This window comes from Betta splendens, chromosome 4 (genome assembly GCF_900634795.4).
Source record: "Betta splendens chromosome 4, fBetSpl5.4, whole genome shotgun sequence".
Taxonomy (NCBI): domain Eukaryota; kingdom Metazoa; phylum Chordata; class Actinopteri; order Anabantiformes; family Osphronemidae; genus Betta; species Betta splendens.
Genome location: NC_040884.2, coordinates 14,904,176 through 14,919,972, shown reverse-complemented (window position 1 = coordinate 14,919,972; position 15,797 = coordinate 14,904,176). Strand labels below are relative to the sequence as shown.

The 15,797-nt window shown below is 46.0% G+C and overlaps 1 protein-coding gene across 1 annotated transcript; it reads right to left on the bottom strand.

The window, feature by feature from the left end:
- Nucleotides 1-1,005: 1,005 nt before the first annotated feature.
- Nucleotides 1,006-12,255, bottom strand: LOC114852866 (TLC domain-containing protein 4-B-like). Its single transcript, XM_029145533.3, has 7 exons — nucleotides 11,915-12,255; nucleotides 9,565-9,734; nucleotides 8,467-8,556; nucleotides 7,906-7,964; nucleotides 7,694-7,788; nucleotides 4,209-4,282; nucleotides 1,006-4,111 (listed from the first exon to the last, which is right to left on the bottom strand). The coding sequence occupies exons 2-7, from the start codon at nucleotides 9,717-9,719 to the stop codon at nucleotides 3,793-3,795; spliced, it is 792 nt and encodes a 263-aa protein (XP_029001366.1). The 5' UTR covers nucleotides 9,720-9,734; nucleotides 11,915-12,255; the 3' UTR covers nucleotides 1,006-3,792.
- Nucleotides 12,256-15,797: the final 3,542 nt, after the last annotated feature.

Below are 15,797 nucleotides of genomic sequence, written 5' to 3'. Positions count from 1 at the left end.
TAAAATGCATGAGGGCTATTGTATAATTTATTTTATCTGCTTTGGTGATTACTCTAATACCACTTTATGGCTTAATGTCGCTGGATAGCACAGCTTTTTATCACACACACAGGTGTTGTGCTAATCATCCCAGCTAAGGTGTAACAGTGTGTACCTTCTTCTTATTCCCTTTATGACTTTTGTCTGCTTTTGGTGAATGCTGACGAGACGTGCGTGCGCCGCGAGAAGCAGAGGAAACATGCAGACTAATGGGAACGGGGGACTCTTCTTATGTAACGTGCTCTGTTGCAGTGAGGAGAATTGATGTCAGACACTCGTTGAAAAACACTAATCTTTACATTTACATGTACACACCATGCAGTTTGTTTCATATTCAGATCAGATTCCTCATTTGTTTAAGTGTTTTGGTAAAGATTGATTAGTATTAGTAATAATTATCATTTAAATATGCTCTGATTATGAGGCTGCACTTTGGCGCTTTTCATTTTGATTTGAGTCCACACAGACAAAATTGTGTCTGCTTGGAACCATGGCATTTCTCTGGGTTTTCTTAGACCTTTCATTTAAAGGATTTTAATCCTCTTTTGTGAGTTTCTTTTTTCTTATTTTACCATTTTGACCCCACAGATTTGGTTAAATCACTGTTTTAGCTCGGTGGGCGACTGCGTTTAATGCCACGGGATTCACTGGAGCTGTGGAGGGAGAACAGCTGGAAATAGTCGTACAGGGAGTAGAACAGAACAACAGCGTCGCCTGCAGGTCTTTAGGAGGAATTACACTGCTTGTATGATTACGAGTCAAGTGGGATGTGAAACTTCTCATTATAAAAAACCTGGTGCCAGGAACAAAACATAACAGCAGTGTGTCGAGAGTCAGCACGAAGGAGTACAATATATGATTATACAAACAGTTAACATTGTTTTTGTCATATTTTCAGATACTCTAATCATGTTAAGACCAGCAAGAAAATGTCTTTATAATAATGACTAATCAGACTGTTCAGTAAACGGTTCCACCCAGTATGAATGACTTTAATCATGTTTTGGGCATTTGTACAAAAAAAGTGTGCTTCAAACACGTTTTGAATGACGCCTCATCAACATCACATCAGTTATTTTTGGTATTTATTGAAAAGAACAAAACAAAATGCAAATTCAAATATACCCAGCAATCCCGTCACATATTCTTTTCCGTCTGCAGTACATTCAGGGTGTTTCACTAAATTCTCCTCTCTCCTCCACAACATTCACATCAGATCCACCTGCACCTGTTTGACTGTGGCGGCAGCGCTTTGCTGCCCTCTACCAGCGCTTCTGATGCAGGATGCTCCTGTTTGTCGCTATGAACTGTGCTGAATAGCATTCAAGTAGCCCCTCACTGATTATTCCTGCGCTGGACATGATTCTAGATTCATAGATTTCTGAGCATCGTCTGGATTGCATCATGTGGCAAAGTACAAGAATAACGTTTAGATAAACATTATGTACAGAAAACTAGATCTGTCTACAGGTGTCGGATGTTTTCCTTTAGAGTGCAATCTGCATGCAACACGACATGCAGTTATAAAGGGCGCGTGGAGAGCGTGTTGACAAGGTGTGAAGCTGCGGCCAGAGTCTGACTGTGGCAGACGTGTGCTGAAACAGAGCGGGACGTGGCCGACTCATCCCCCCGAGACGTATGAACATGAAACCCCCCTCACAGCTCACACGTTCAGTCCACCCGACTTCAAACGCTCCACCACTGAACGTGCTTCCTACCACCACACGCAGCGTGAAACAGGACCACCAGTCGCAAGTTGGCACCAGCGCGTTAACATGCTCACAGAACAAACAAATAAACAAAAACAAAACAACAGCATCGGCCTGTGATGATAACAGAGTGTAGTAATGGCTTAAGCGCTGGCACGTGACAAAATGAAAATGAAAATTATAATCGAGCATCACAACATCCAGCCTTGACAAGCCGGTTGACTTCACATTTAAAACTATTAACAAGGCGTCAGACGTGGAAACTGCACACAGGGGCGTCACACTGTGTTGGTGAGGAGTCGGGTGAAGCCAAACTAAAGGTTTTCACTGGACAACGGCAGGTCGTTTTTGGAAAAAGGCAACAAACTCAAATGCTGAACGCAGCAAGGCGAAGCGTTAATCCCTGTTTCACAACAAGCTCATAATAAGATACACTTACAATGAAAATTCAAGTACGTGTTGGTAAATCATCGATGAAATAGAAGTTTTAATTTGAACAAGTGACATTTAAATTTATTATAAAAAGAAGGTCTTTGAACCGAGTTGCTCCTGTGTTCAGTGACGCCTGTCGACTAAAATGTAACTGCTTACTCAATAGAAGATACTTAAGAAAACAATTACAACATGTGAATTAAATTCACTTTGCCATAAATTCATAAGCACTGATAAAACAGCACAACCTTTGTACCATTAGATGAATAAATATGGAAGTACATATTATGTTAAACAGCTGAGTGGAAATCATATATAACATGAGGCAGAAGCTATTTTTCTCACAATGTTTGTTAACAAATATCTTTGACAAACTAAACTTTTACAATATGAAACACTGATTATTGTCTTTGATTTCACATTAAACTAAAAAAAAGGGAAATTATGAGCTGAACCGAACTGAACTGAGCTGAGCTAAGAAGCGCTGATTTCTTCCTGGATAACAATCACGGCAGCAGCAGAGTAAAAACAGTTTCTGTCTAAAAAGAGACGATATCACGTGAATATTACTGTATATAAATATTAGGTCACTGCCGGAGGTGGAAAAAACGTGTCAATTGACCTGTGTTTCGCTTTAGTTTCGGGTTGTGTCCGAATCCAAACCACATCTCCAGCACTTAGTCTGACCCCTTAACGTGTGAATAAAAATGTCGGCTCCTACAAAACAGTGTAAAGAACTAATTTCTGCTTATGCAATGCCACATTTTCCCCTTATTTCTGTTGTAGACATCTAGTTTTAACCGTCTCCCAAAGTCCCTGCGTTTCTTAATGCCAGTAAACACACACATCACTGACATTCACATTCCCTTTTAGGTACTTTATACATCAGTCTTTGTCACTTTAAAAATCTGAACCGTTTGCATTTTTTAACAGGTTTGTCCGGACTCCAGCCAGACAAAGGAAGCAGACTACAAAAACACTTTCACCCTTTTTCCCCAGAGTTGCTTCAATGAGCAGATTCCTTTAAATGAAACGCTTGCACAAATGACGCCATGAAGGTGATGAGCTGATTTGTTCAATTTCATCCAAACCTGTCCCTGCACAATTACCTCAAATGGGAGCGAACGACGCTCGACCCGCCTCCCTGAACAAACACCTGGCAATGGTGTTATGGCACCGACCACAGACGCACGTTCACTCGTTTTGATCCTGGGACTCTGGCAGCGACAGTAATACAAAAGGAAACTTCTTCCGTGAAGTAGCACGAATGCGAAGAACGGTAAACTTTTGACAATTTGTGTTTGGACCAGGAGTCCGGCCTTCGCAGGACGACCTCTCTCGTGTAGTGCTAGATTGTTCAAGAGAAACATAATTGGCCATGCAAACAGGAGTATTGCTAAGAGGTCATTTGATGGCTTGGGGATGGCCTGTTGAGCGGTCCATCGTACAGCTCAGCGAGTGTGCCCACTTACCACACCTCATTACATTCGGTCCTCTAATGTCCCAGCTTCCATGCGAGGGTCCGGCTTGCTGCTCGTCAAGCACTGGGACTCAGAGTGACATCTTGTTGTCTCTATTGCAGTGTTCGGCGCCGCTGAGGGCCCCGGTGCCTCTAATCCGTCTTCCCGTTCTCCTGCGGCGCTCCGGCCTTGTCCCAGTGCGCCGAGCGCAGCACCTTGTAGCAGCCGCGGGCGATCTTATGCATCCACATGACGTTCATGATGTCCAGGCAGATGCTGGAGCCGATCCAGGCCACGCGGCCGCCCCAGGGCACCAGGTAGAAGGCCTCGGTGCCGTAGACTGCATACATGCGACTGTAGTAGACGGGCATGACGGCGATGCGGACCATGAAAAAGACCGCCGCCATGGCGACGCCGTTTGCCATGTTGGGCCGGGACGACTTGGGATAGCCTAGAACCTCAAAAAACCAGCTGAAACACAACATGCGATTAGGAGGAGCGTCTTGCAGCCGTGCCACTGTTGTAACGTTTCAATGGACTCCAGGTCGTCAGCACAACGGGTACGTACCGCTGGTTCACGCACGGCGTGGAGAACTCAGCAAGCAGCCGGAAGTTAGCAAAATAAGGCAACATTCCTTGGCCCTGGAGGAACACGACAAGAGCAGGAAGACAACGAAACAGGACCATGTGGCAAAACAGTTCCTCTCAACATGAAGAAACAATGAGCACGCTGTACGGTCATGGTTACATACACTGGGCCAGCCAATAGTTGAAGGAGCAATCAAAAGCCATGCAGAGTCAAAAGTGACATGTTTGACCGCCAACCACTGTTTAGAAGATCAGGGCCTGACTTACACATCGTCAGAGGCATTAGATCATCTTCTGCACCGCTTAGGACCTGGGTGCACAGCTGAATTATGGGTAACTGCTACTATGAGTAATGACGATGACCCTTAATCCACAGTATTTCCTGCGATTCAAGACCCCCCATGGTTCTTTATTACTTGTTTATTCTTATAGGACCCACCACTGATTAGGTTGTGGTATACGTTCACGAGGAGCTACATAATCACCCTGGGGCTTAAGGGATCCTACTTAACACGAGCCCACTCAATTTCACCCCCGTTGCATGAAGATGATCCTAAAACCAAAGCGCCTTCAGGACGCCTGATCTTAAGCACGGTTGCTGCCGCCCCCCTCCCTAAATCTGCTGTAAACCTTTAAACATCGACCACTTGGTCGAAAGTGATGGAGGTAAAATTGTGCCATTAGCCAAATAAGTTGGAATAATGTATTCAAATGGAAACAGTGCATTAGAGAGACTGAGGGCTGTGATTTGTATCTGACTTTTAGCTTTTTTTTGACTTATTTCCAAATTTGATTTAGGTGAACGCACGTTTAGAATGAGTTAAGATAAAAGTCATAAAGATTCAATTTCACTGAAACACTCATTCAAGGGTTATTTGGCGAGTGGCCCGGCGTCGCTTCCATTCAAACCCAGACTTACCGTCAAGAGCTGAAACAAAAGCTGGTGATTAAAGCATACGCATACAAACAAACAAGGCACGTCTGCAGGTTCTGTACCGCGTGACGTGTGGCTCCACCTAGCACGAGCACGCTAGTACCTCTAGGAACTGGTAAGTCCATACTGTGACTGGGCATCATATCTGCTCAGTGCAACACAACAGCAATAACAGCAGACAAGACAGGAATGAAGAAGTCCCCATCTAGAGCAAAACCCCTTCGCTTTCCTACATGACACACACTCCCTCCTGGTAGTTTTTGCATGTGCGGGGGATGACGTAACTGTAGTTTTAGGGGTATAACAAGGGGCCGTCTACGTTAGAGTCAGCAGAGAACACACACGGACAGACAGAGATATTAGAAGAAACCAAAAGCCACCACAACTGGAAGAACAGAAGAAGCCACAACCAAAAGAAAGCATGCATGTTGTGTTTTCACGCCGGTGATTGGGTTACGGTTCCACCCTTTGATTAGACTACACACACAACAGACAGATTATGCAGCTGGGAAATAAAGTGAAATGAGTGGATGACTAATAAATTCAACATGACCTGTTGATTCATACTGACACAAACTTTTAAAGAAAAATAAAAGCTTTCTATCTCGGGTAAATTTAATTAAAGTGCAAGAGTTCATTTTTTTATGTGGTGTGAAAACGCTTACATATATACACGCAACACATTAACTAATAAGACTCTGACAACATGTGACAAATTTAACTGAATCAATGAACACGACATCAAAGCCGGCCAATTCTACTGGTGTGTTACTGCGGACGTTGTGGGACTGAAGGAACGGGACTTAGTGTGTTCAGTCCGTTTATCGTAACACGTAACAGTCATGAGTGTCCAGTAACAGTATGGCCTGCTTGGCTTCGTTCCACTGACCCTTGCTTCCCGAATGAAGGGCTGCATTTGCAACGCGGCTGCTAATCCTAAACATCATCTAATTCATTAGTGGGACGCTGAGGTTTTGATATTAGAAAACGCTGAAGTCACGTCCAAGGAGGAATGTGTAAATCCAGCCAGTTCAGGACGAGGGCGGTTGCATTTATGCAAATACATTATGTAATTTGCCAAACGTCTATGAGTAATTTATTAATGTAGAGCATGTTTAATTGAAGTATAATTGAACTATGAGGAGTTAAAGGCAGAGCAACACACACTGCCATTGTTATCTTTATAGCAAATACTAAACTAATGCAAAACTAAACAGGACTCAGGTGAAATGGGTCTAAAACGGGGAGAGGCTGACTTTTACGACATCGTTTCCAAACTCAGTGTCCACCTGACAGGAAGTGTTCAACATTGCACGGGGAGGACGCGGCCTAGTGGGTGTGTGGTTCTGTCGGGCGTGTGGCACTAAGTGAGCGGCCCTGTGCGTATTCTCTGGTCAGAGTGTGCCAAGAGGAACGTAAGGAAGAGACACAGGAGGCAGACAGGAGCCGAGCCCGGCCACAGGAGACACACAAGCGGGAGGGCGCCGCCGAGAGGCCGGCCGGTCGCTGGGAGCGTCAACGGTTGTCGTCGGCATGCACAGCGACCCGCCCGTGGGGAGGGGGAGGGGGGTGGGTGGGGGGGAGCTGCCGGAACTGCTAGCATGCACGCTGGTTACAGTTCAGCATTCGGACGCTCGGCTAAGCTCAGGTGAGTTCAGCGAATGTCAGTCACAGAACATTTACAAAGGGGGTGGGGGTGGGGGGGAGAGGAGGGGGGGGGGGGGGGGGGGGGGGCAGTAAAACAGACAGAAAGCACAGACTGTAAGGCCTAGGTGGGGGGGGAGAAGGGGGGGAAGGGCATCAGCCAGTACCATCATTGAGCATTCCATGCAAAAAATACCATAGTTATGGATTTGTATAGTCAGTACGATCCTGGCAGCCTACAGGGGTTCAGACAGAACCAAGAGTGAACAGCACCGCACAGAAATGCTGAGCACGCCGACCACCTCCACATCTGGCCAAGGGCTTATTATTTACCAGCGGTGCAGGAATCAGCAGCGACTCGCTAATTAGTACTCCAGGCGCGTCGTGGAATTAGAGCTGGTCCGACTGGTCTAACTGTAAGAACCCACTCGAACAGCCCAAGGTGTAAAAACGCCAACAAAGCGACTGTTGGAAAACGATAGGGGTCAGAAGCCGCGATCCAAACATCCAGCCAGTGTTTACATGTACTGTATGTTTAGAACACACACACACACACACACACACACACACACACACACACACACACACACACACACACACACACACACACACACACACACACACACACACACACTGAAGAAGTTCCTTATCTCACTTGTTTTCGCCTGCACAGCTTAAACATCCTGCAGTGCTTGACCTCGCCTTGTGTAAACTGACCCGGCCCCCGCAATTAGTTCAGTGCATCAACGGCGTTGGTTAATGACCTGAACTAACCGTGAACTCGGTTACGCGGACGCGTCCAGCGTGACAGGGCAGAGCTGTTCACCCTTGGTTGTCTCCTTCCCATCTTGCCTGCACGTTCTGCTATTGGACAATAGGGCACTCACCAGTACATAGTAGTAAGCATACAACGCTGCCAGATGGTGAATTACAAAAAACTTGTCTCCTATCGCCTTCCAATAGTAAAATATTAGCAGCAGATCTGGAAAAACAAGGGGAGAAGGGGAGAAAACACAGAATTAAAGCAAGTGATGGGGCTCAAAGTCAACTTATCAAAGCATGAAGTCTTCCACCAATATTACCTGGACAGATTTCTTACCAGATATGAGGTAGCCTGTTGTGATGGCAACATTAGTCTTCACCAGTGTAGGATCTCCCCTGTTGTAAACACAGATTTGCACAAACCATATTGAAAAATAAAATACCTCATTACTGAGCACGATGAGACACAAAGCAACTAAAAAGGGGCCAGAGATGAAGGAAAACACGGTAACAGGATGCACGTCTTTGAGGTCATAGTCTGCTTTAGTCGCGAGCCTGGAGTGAGGAACGACCAACACATCCTTTTAGGGACTTAGTGGTGCAGAGGTATTCTAAATCTCCAGTGTAGACGGCTACCTGACCGTGTAAGGGTGGAATTAAAAGCCTTGAAGCAGAGTCAGGATTTCACAGGGCTCAGAAATCTTGCTGTTGAGATCAAATAAACATGTGAATAATCATCTCTCGTCTCGAGTTCAACGCTTAAGTGCCCGATTAAAGGGTTTCACAGATGAGGGGGACGCCTCAAGCGTTTACTCCTCTGCTTAAGGCAGCACAGCTCCCACCTTCATCAGTGTCGATGTGTTACAACCCAAACTAAAGGGTACAGGCCGACTCTCACCAAACTGGGTCTTCATTGACGGCGTCGTCAAACCACAAGATGCAGAGACAGAAGATTCCCACCAACATGGCGTGAAACGTCGACACGGTCCTGAAAGCGAGAAGGAGGAGACGCTGACACGCGGTGTGCAGTTGGATGACGCTCTGCCCTGTGTTTCAGAGCAGTAGCATTCATGGGAAATCAAATTATTGCCTGTCGGGCCTCTGCACAGATTCAGAGCAATTAGTCAGAGAGATTAGGAAGCGCTGAAGGGCCGCGCTGAGCGGCGCACGGCCCCAGTCGCCCATTCAGGCAGTGAGACGGGCTTCAGCCGTCACTCAGTAAGACAGGGGCTCCAACGCCTTCGGCTCAGTGTGCAAACTCACGGGTCTAAACTCCTCCTGGCCGGATCCAGCTCGATAAGCCTTTATTTGCATCTGATCGTAAACCACCTCAGACTCTACAGGTGCAGTCGGGGTCATAAAACAGGTACGAGGACGTTAAAATGGCGATTCACGCAGGCTGGGCCGCCCTGTGCGTTTGACTTTACAGTACTGGCCAAGTTGAACCGACCGGACCTACAGAACTGGGACCACATACTGGTGCCGTCTGAGCTCGTTCAGTTCATTTATTATTTTCTTTGAGGTCCTACTTCTCTGTGTATTTGCCACTCATTAACTGAAACTAATCTAGGTCCGTTGAACGTGATGAGGATGATCTGACTTTTAATTCCAATTTCATGCAGTTGATTGTTAAAACTATTGCTTCAGTCTGACCGATGTGGTAACACACCACAGTGGAGTCACTGAGTCGCCACAGCTAACAAATATGACTGGAAGAATTCTAAAATGTTCTAGAGGAAAGACGTACACAAACATATGGTGTTTGTTTTGGCTTGTCCGACTTTGTTCTTCTTCTACGCCTGATATAAACGACACACAGGCGCTGTGTCAGATAAACAGACGTGCATTCCGGCGAAATCCCACAATGCTCAGTGTCTGCGAAGTAGAAGGACAGTAACCGCTGCAAACGCCACACAACACATTCTACCAATGAGTCACACGACGGTGTCTGCAGCGTGCAAACGTTCAGATGGGTCGCAGCTTTCCGGCAGGTCACCTTGAGTTCCATTCGACCTTCTGCTTGTCGCTGAGGCGGTGGAAGCCGGCGCTGACGCGTACGGAGATCCAGGGGCTGACTCTGTGGAAGAGCCACTGGAAGGTGACGAAGCTGCTCACGGAGATGGCGAGAATAAGCTGGCTGAACGGGTCCATGGCCACCCGACCTCTCTGCGGCAGGACAGGGAGAAGGAGGGCAGAGTCAGGAGTGGAAAGTCACCTCGGACGTCATCGTGCAATGGGTTCGAACTGACAGAGGACAGGAGGCGAGATGCTCGGCTGAGCAGATGTGGGCAGATGTGTGCTAGTAGTATAAACAAGGCTCGAGACCATGAAGGACGGGCAAACCGGGCCCATGACGGTTTGCAGTGCGGCCCATTTGCGACGGCGCGGCCTGATGCCCAGGTAAACATGAATCCTGGGCTCCACGGAGTATTTTTATCCATTTTACTCCGTATCGATTGCTTCGAGCGCTGCATGTTCCAAACACAAAACGGCCCACGAGGCCACGCGCGTGCTTGTTGAACTTTGGAAATATCTACAGAGCCGCAGTGAAAGCTCAGCTGTCAGTTAATTTTTACTGAGGTCCAGTGGGCAAGTTGCCACGACCTCCGACGGGAAAACGAAGGCGCAGTACTGACCGGATCAGCGGCGCTGAAACCCGTCCGACTGGCTGCACTTTGACAGTTAAAGCGGATGCGCCTCTCCGAGGGTATAGCTCAGAGAGGAAACCAGTCACTGTGTCAGTGTGTTTGTGCTCTATTTACATATGGTCCCATTTTCCCCGTGCACAGTCATGTTGCGTCTCCTCGCCCACGCAGCCTCGCTCCCTGGAGCTCTGGCCTTGGTGAGCGTAAACCTGCGCCTGTTGCCACGTTGCGCTCGGGGACAAACAACGCGCCTCACTGACACTCTGCAGCCACGTGGAGGTCACCTGGGAGCTGAAAGGCCGAATCCACGCGCGCTGCCGGTGCCTGTGAGCGACGCATTGGGCTCCAACACTAAAGCTAAATCCTCTTGGAGGAAGTACAAGATGATCTAAGCGCTTAAATAAATCGTAGCTTCTCTTGCCTATGTTAACTGATCAGACCTGTGTAAATTGCAACTCCACATAATAGGCTTTTTAAATGCAAACAGGCAAAGGGGTTGCTTATTAAGGATCAGATCAGCCTGGTCCAGTCTTTCTAGGAATTGTTTCTGTTTCCAATGCACAGGTATGGAATGTACGTCTTCCTGGAGGCCGCGGCTGATGCGCGTCTGTCTGACTTGATTCGCACTTGAGGTGATGTCATGCACATGTCAGCAACGAAAACTTTACAAAGAAAATAGTGCCCACGTGCTGCAGGTTCTTCCTGCTAAGTTTCAACGCCACAGGGCCTGATGGGAAATGTCACACCTACAAACTACTTGATAAATTGTTGGACTAACAAGAGGAAATCATTTTCAAATTAACAGTAGTTACTAGACGGGCTACAAGATTCTTTGTTAATGATTTAGCAGCATCCAGCCGTTTCCTTGTTAAACTACTTCATTCACTGAGGCCATGTGTTATGTTTAAAAGCATCAACAGTATAATACCACATTAATTCATAATCAGATTAGTTACTTTTATTATAAGGTAATCACAACTTTTTTGTGAACACATCTGTACAAATGTGAATCCTTGGGAGTCCGATGTTAAACAAATGCACAACTGTGCCTTTTGGTTATTTAATTAACGATGATGTCATTTGAAATCAATGTTGGTCAGATGAAGCACCCGCTGCCTTTTCACGGAGCTTCTGTGTGAAACATCTGACTTAGATCCAGAACCACCGCGTAAAAGGTTACTCGGGTGGTTGGGTAATAATAAAAACAACTGAACAGATTGGTGTGATCCCATTTCACAGGATGTGAGCGTGTCTGTGACTTCCTGTACATATTGTGAAGTGAAGGCTGTTGGTTGAAAACTATCACCCCATCGCAGGTTCTGTGTCACTGCCCCCTGTTGCCACCGCCTGCTCCATATGTTCATATATGGGCTGGCGCGGGGTTAGTGCGCTTGCGTGGGACAGTTGCACTTTCCTTTAAAGAGAAAAGCTCGGCGATAAATGTTATCGGCATCACAGATGTGACCTAGATCGACCGCTGGAGGAAGCGCGTCACGTCGAACAGGTACTGCTGCTTGGATTCAAGCAGGAAATACGGTATCAGACGGCGCGCGCGCGCAGGGCCGATCCACGCCGCACCGCTCGGCCAGCTGCTGTTATGTGTGAAGCAAAAAAAATAACACTGGCCTAGTCGCGTCCAGTGGACCAGAACCGGACGTCGGACCGGACCGGACCGGACCGGGCCGGGCCGGACGCTCCTACCTCCTGGCTCTCATCAAGATGTTTGTGCGCGTCGCTCCCTCAGCTGCTCACGGTTGCCAGGGTCGCTGGCGGAGCCGTGTGCGTTGAGTCGAACCAACAGCCATGTCGAGTCATTTTGGATTTCTCTGCACAGCACGGCCCGTCTCCAGCTCCAGCTCCGCGCGCACACGCGCGCATCGACACGCTCGCACACTAACGACTCGCGGACGACGCGACGGGGTCGGAGCGCCGCGGCTGCGAGCTGCTCGCCGAGGTTCCCGTCCAAAATGAAAGGCGCATCATTGCAGTGGTGCGGATCGTGCAGCTCGACGTTCGATTATAGAAATGACCGAGGGGGTGGGGTGGGGGTGTAGCTCTCTCTCTCTCTCTCTTTCTCTCTCTCTCTCTCTTTCTCTCTCTCTCTCTCTTTGCCTCCTGTAGGGCTCAAATTACAGCTAAATTCTTAAAGACACACGCGCGCACGCCAAACACGCACACGTGCACGCACGCCACCAGAATAAACTGCCCAAGAACACGCTGCGTCTATTTATAGCCGGGACCGATCCGGTATAAATCAAACAACGTCGCACACAGCAGCCGTGGCCCAGTGATCTTAATATCATCAAATCCCCGCAACCGAGCCCCCGAATCTGCGTCTTAAATCACACTTAAGCACATTATGTAACATTTTGAAAAGTAAATGGTTTAATTAGTGGCCTGTGGGGAAATGCATTATTGGGCTCATAAGGAAGAAGTGGCGACAGAACGTCCGAGGCTGTGAGGAATTAAACATGAAAGAAAAAAGGGTTGAGGACACGAGCAAAAACGAGACAAAACGGGGGAGGGGTGTTAAAAAGCATTTACCAGCAACGTGTGAACAGCCACGACGAGGTCTGTTGTCATTTCATTGACCCCCCCCTCCTTACAGATTACCCAAGGGCAGATGACAGACATGACCAGTGGGTGTGATATTACCTTACATCTATAAATTGAATAACAAGTGCCACTGCAGCAAAGCAGCGTCTGTTTGCAGGTGTCACTCACATGGACATAATGGGACGTTTGCTGTTGGTCTTCTGCACGCATTGGGATCTTTACAGTGTCATCGATATGATCCATTTTGACTGTGAAATGAGTTGCGACTCTTCCTGTATGAACAGCGACTTTGCCCGTTCCCACCTGGATTACGTTGAACACAGTCAGCAAACGGTTTTGTTTGTATTATCAGTGTAGAAATGTGTATATATATACATATTTCTTTACATATGTATAAAAAATAAAGAACTTCACGGAAAGTCTACTGGTAGTTAATTTTTTACACGTAAACACACCACGGTGAACGTATCATATGGCAGACCTAAGCTGGTATCAACACAACCTTTATATAATTCACAAACAACGAATAAATAATAAAACCAACATTGTAACCAATGTCAACTGTTGTTGTTCACCTTTACTCTTTAAAGCTGTCACATTCCCCTTTCATGTATTGATAGTCCTTTCAAAGTAAAACACTTCCCTTTCACAGAAAAATATCAACGCATTAAAGGAAGTTATTTAAGTGCATTAACTTGACGCACACTGTTCAGTGTTCATCACACATCTGAGTTCTAAAGTATTTGTGTATAAAACTGAGCCAAGCTCAGTCCTGAACATGTCATACGGTTTATACAGCGTAACAGCGGAAGAAGCGCTCCATCAGTGAATTAGAGTCATGAAGGAGGCTTTTGATCCAACCAATGGACCAACTCCCCAGCGAGCACTGCTGAATGTGGCCTGTGGTCTGAGGACTGCAGCATGGCGATGCACAAGCTTGGCATCTAGAATTTAGGCTCATAAACTTTATACATTACTTGCACATTGCATCAAGTCAACTCGTAACTATCATTTTAGCTCTAGGTTTTAGCTTTAGCTTCGTATAGTCCTACGATATAGTTCCTAGTATATTAATTTGTTTTCAAGTTGAATTAGCATGACCACATGTAGCAACAGTCTTACTTGTTTACACTTTTCTATGTGAAGTAAGTAAAAGCCATTTATAAAATACAGTGATGTACTGTAAGAAAAGGACTAGCGTAATAAATTAGCTTGCATCTTCATCTTTCTCGTTCGCACGTGCACGCGTCAGTGGGTGTCATGGAAACAGAATGATGGAAGTTATATAATTTATATAAGGCCCATAGACGAGGGTATTCCGCCATTTGTCGTTGGACGCTGACTTTCACGGACGTTTTTTGTGAAAGTTTTTCTGTGGTGGCTAACGATAGCTCCAGGAACCACGAGCCCTTGGATATCTAATTCAACTCAAGGATCATTGGATTTACTACTTGCAGCAATCACTCACCTGATCTGAAAGAACCAACTGGAGCATCTCATGAGCTGATGTCTGAAAGTACCGGCGTGTGGCCGAGATTCACCTCTGCTTGGCAGGTTAGAACAGATATGCTGCTTTTTGTATTAGCCTACATGTAACTTTGCTCCTTACAACTGTTTAATATGCTCTTTGTATTTGATTTTATAGTTGGAAAGGGGTTTAATGTGATTTATTCCATGTTAATTGATTATTGGTGGTCATTTTTTGTGATTCAAAATGGCGACTGGGCCTAAATTCATGTTCCCATGGAAACGCAATCACGCGCCCAGGCCCAGTTCTGTCAGTAGCTGCGTTACTGGACTGAGTGGACAAAGACAGAGCAGTAAGAGTTTCAGAGCTACGTCAAAGCGACTGGTTTACTCGTTTTATGTCTGTTTAATAAAAACTAATTTTGTTAAGACAGCAGGGAATTTACTCACCTGCTTGCAAAAAACTTAGTGTTATTAGTTATGCTTCAGATAATATGAAGGTGCAAGAAAGATGTTTGATTTTTAATTAGTAAAGTTTCTCAGTTGCACATGAACAAAACGGACTAGCGGATGTTTTATTTTGCATTTATCTGACAGGGTTAATGTTAATGTTGAGGTGAAGTTTTGCAGCGTTCATTAAAATAAATTCACCAAGGTCATTTAATGTAGTTAAATATAGACTTACAAACATAACAAAGTCAGGGTCAATTTCAATAATAATCATGTGCACTGATATCGGACCAATAATAAAACACTGTTGTAAACCCTACCGTAAAGTAACTGTGTCAAATCCGATAGTTTATTCAACGTTTGCTTTCAGAGGGAGAAACAGCGCCGTACCGGGGTCATTTAGTGTCTAACATAGGTTTTACCGTCTCGGCTCAAACACCACATCCAGGTTACTCATTTCTTCTGTCTAGTTACAGTAGGAACATAAAACAAGACGTAGACACTAAAATAATACAATGCTGTTGAAGTCATGTCATTCAAGTGTGTACGGACATACTTGAATAACATGACTTCATGACATCTAAAGATGCAACAAGTTCTGTTTTTAGTGTGTCACCTGTTTAAACCCCACGCGAGCCCACCTGTGTGATATCAGACAGTGTTTGAGTAAATGGGAAAAGCTGTAAGTTGTCAAAAGTCAAACAAGTTAATAATCGCTGCTGTTTTGTGTTTGAATTGAAAGAGAAGAAGAAAAGAGAGAGAAGGAAGAAGCAACGTCACGATGGCAAATAAGAAGATCTGTGTAGGATTCATGACAGAAGAACGAGAGGGACAGAGAAGAGAGAAAGCAGAAGAGGAAAGAAGAAGAAACAACGAAGCCACTCCTGGACATATGCATCTGCATATGTCCAGGAGTGGCAGAACAAGATGATGAAGAAAAGCGTGGAATGCAACTTCAAAGAAATGGATGGAGATAAAAGGATGACAGCACTGAAGGTATAACACAGTCAGGTCTTTGACCGGGTATAACACAAAGCAGACATCATCCACCATGACCGTAGCGCTGGATGCTTCTCCCTGCTTACTGTAGGTGGCCCTCTATAAAGGGCTT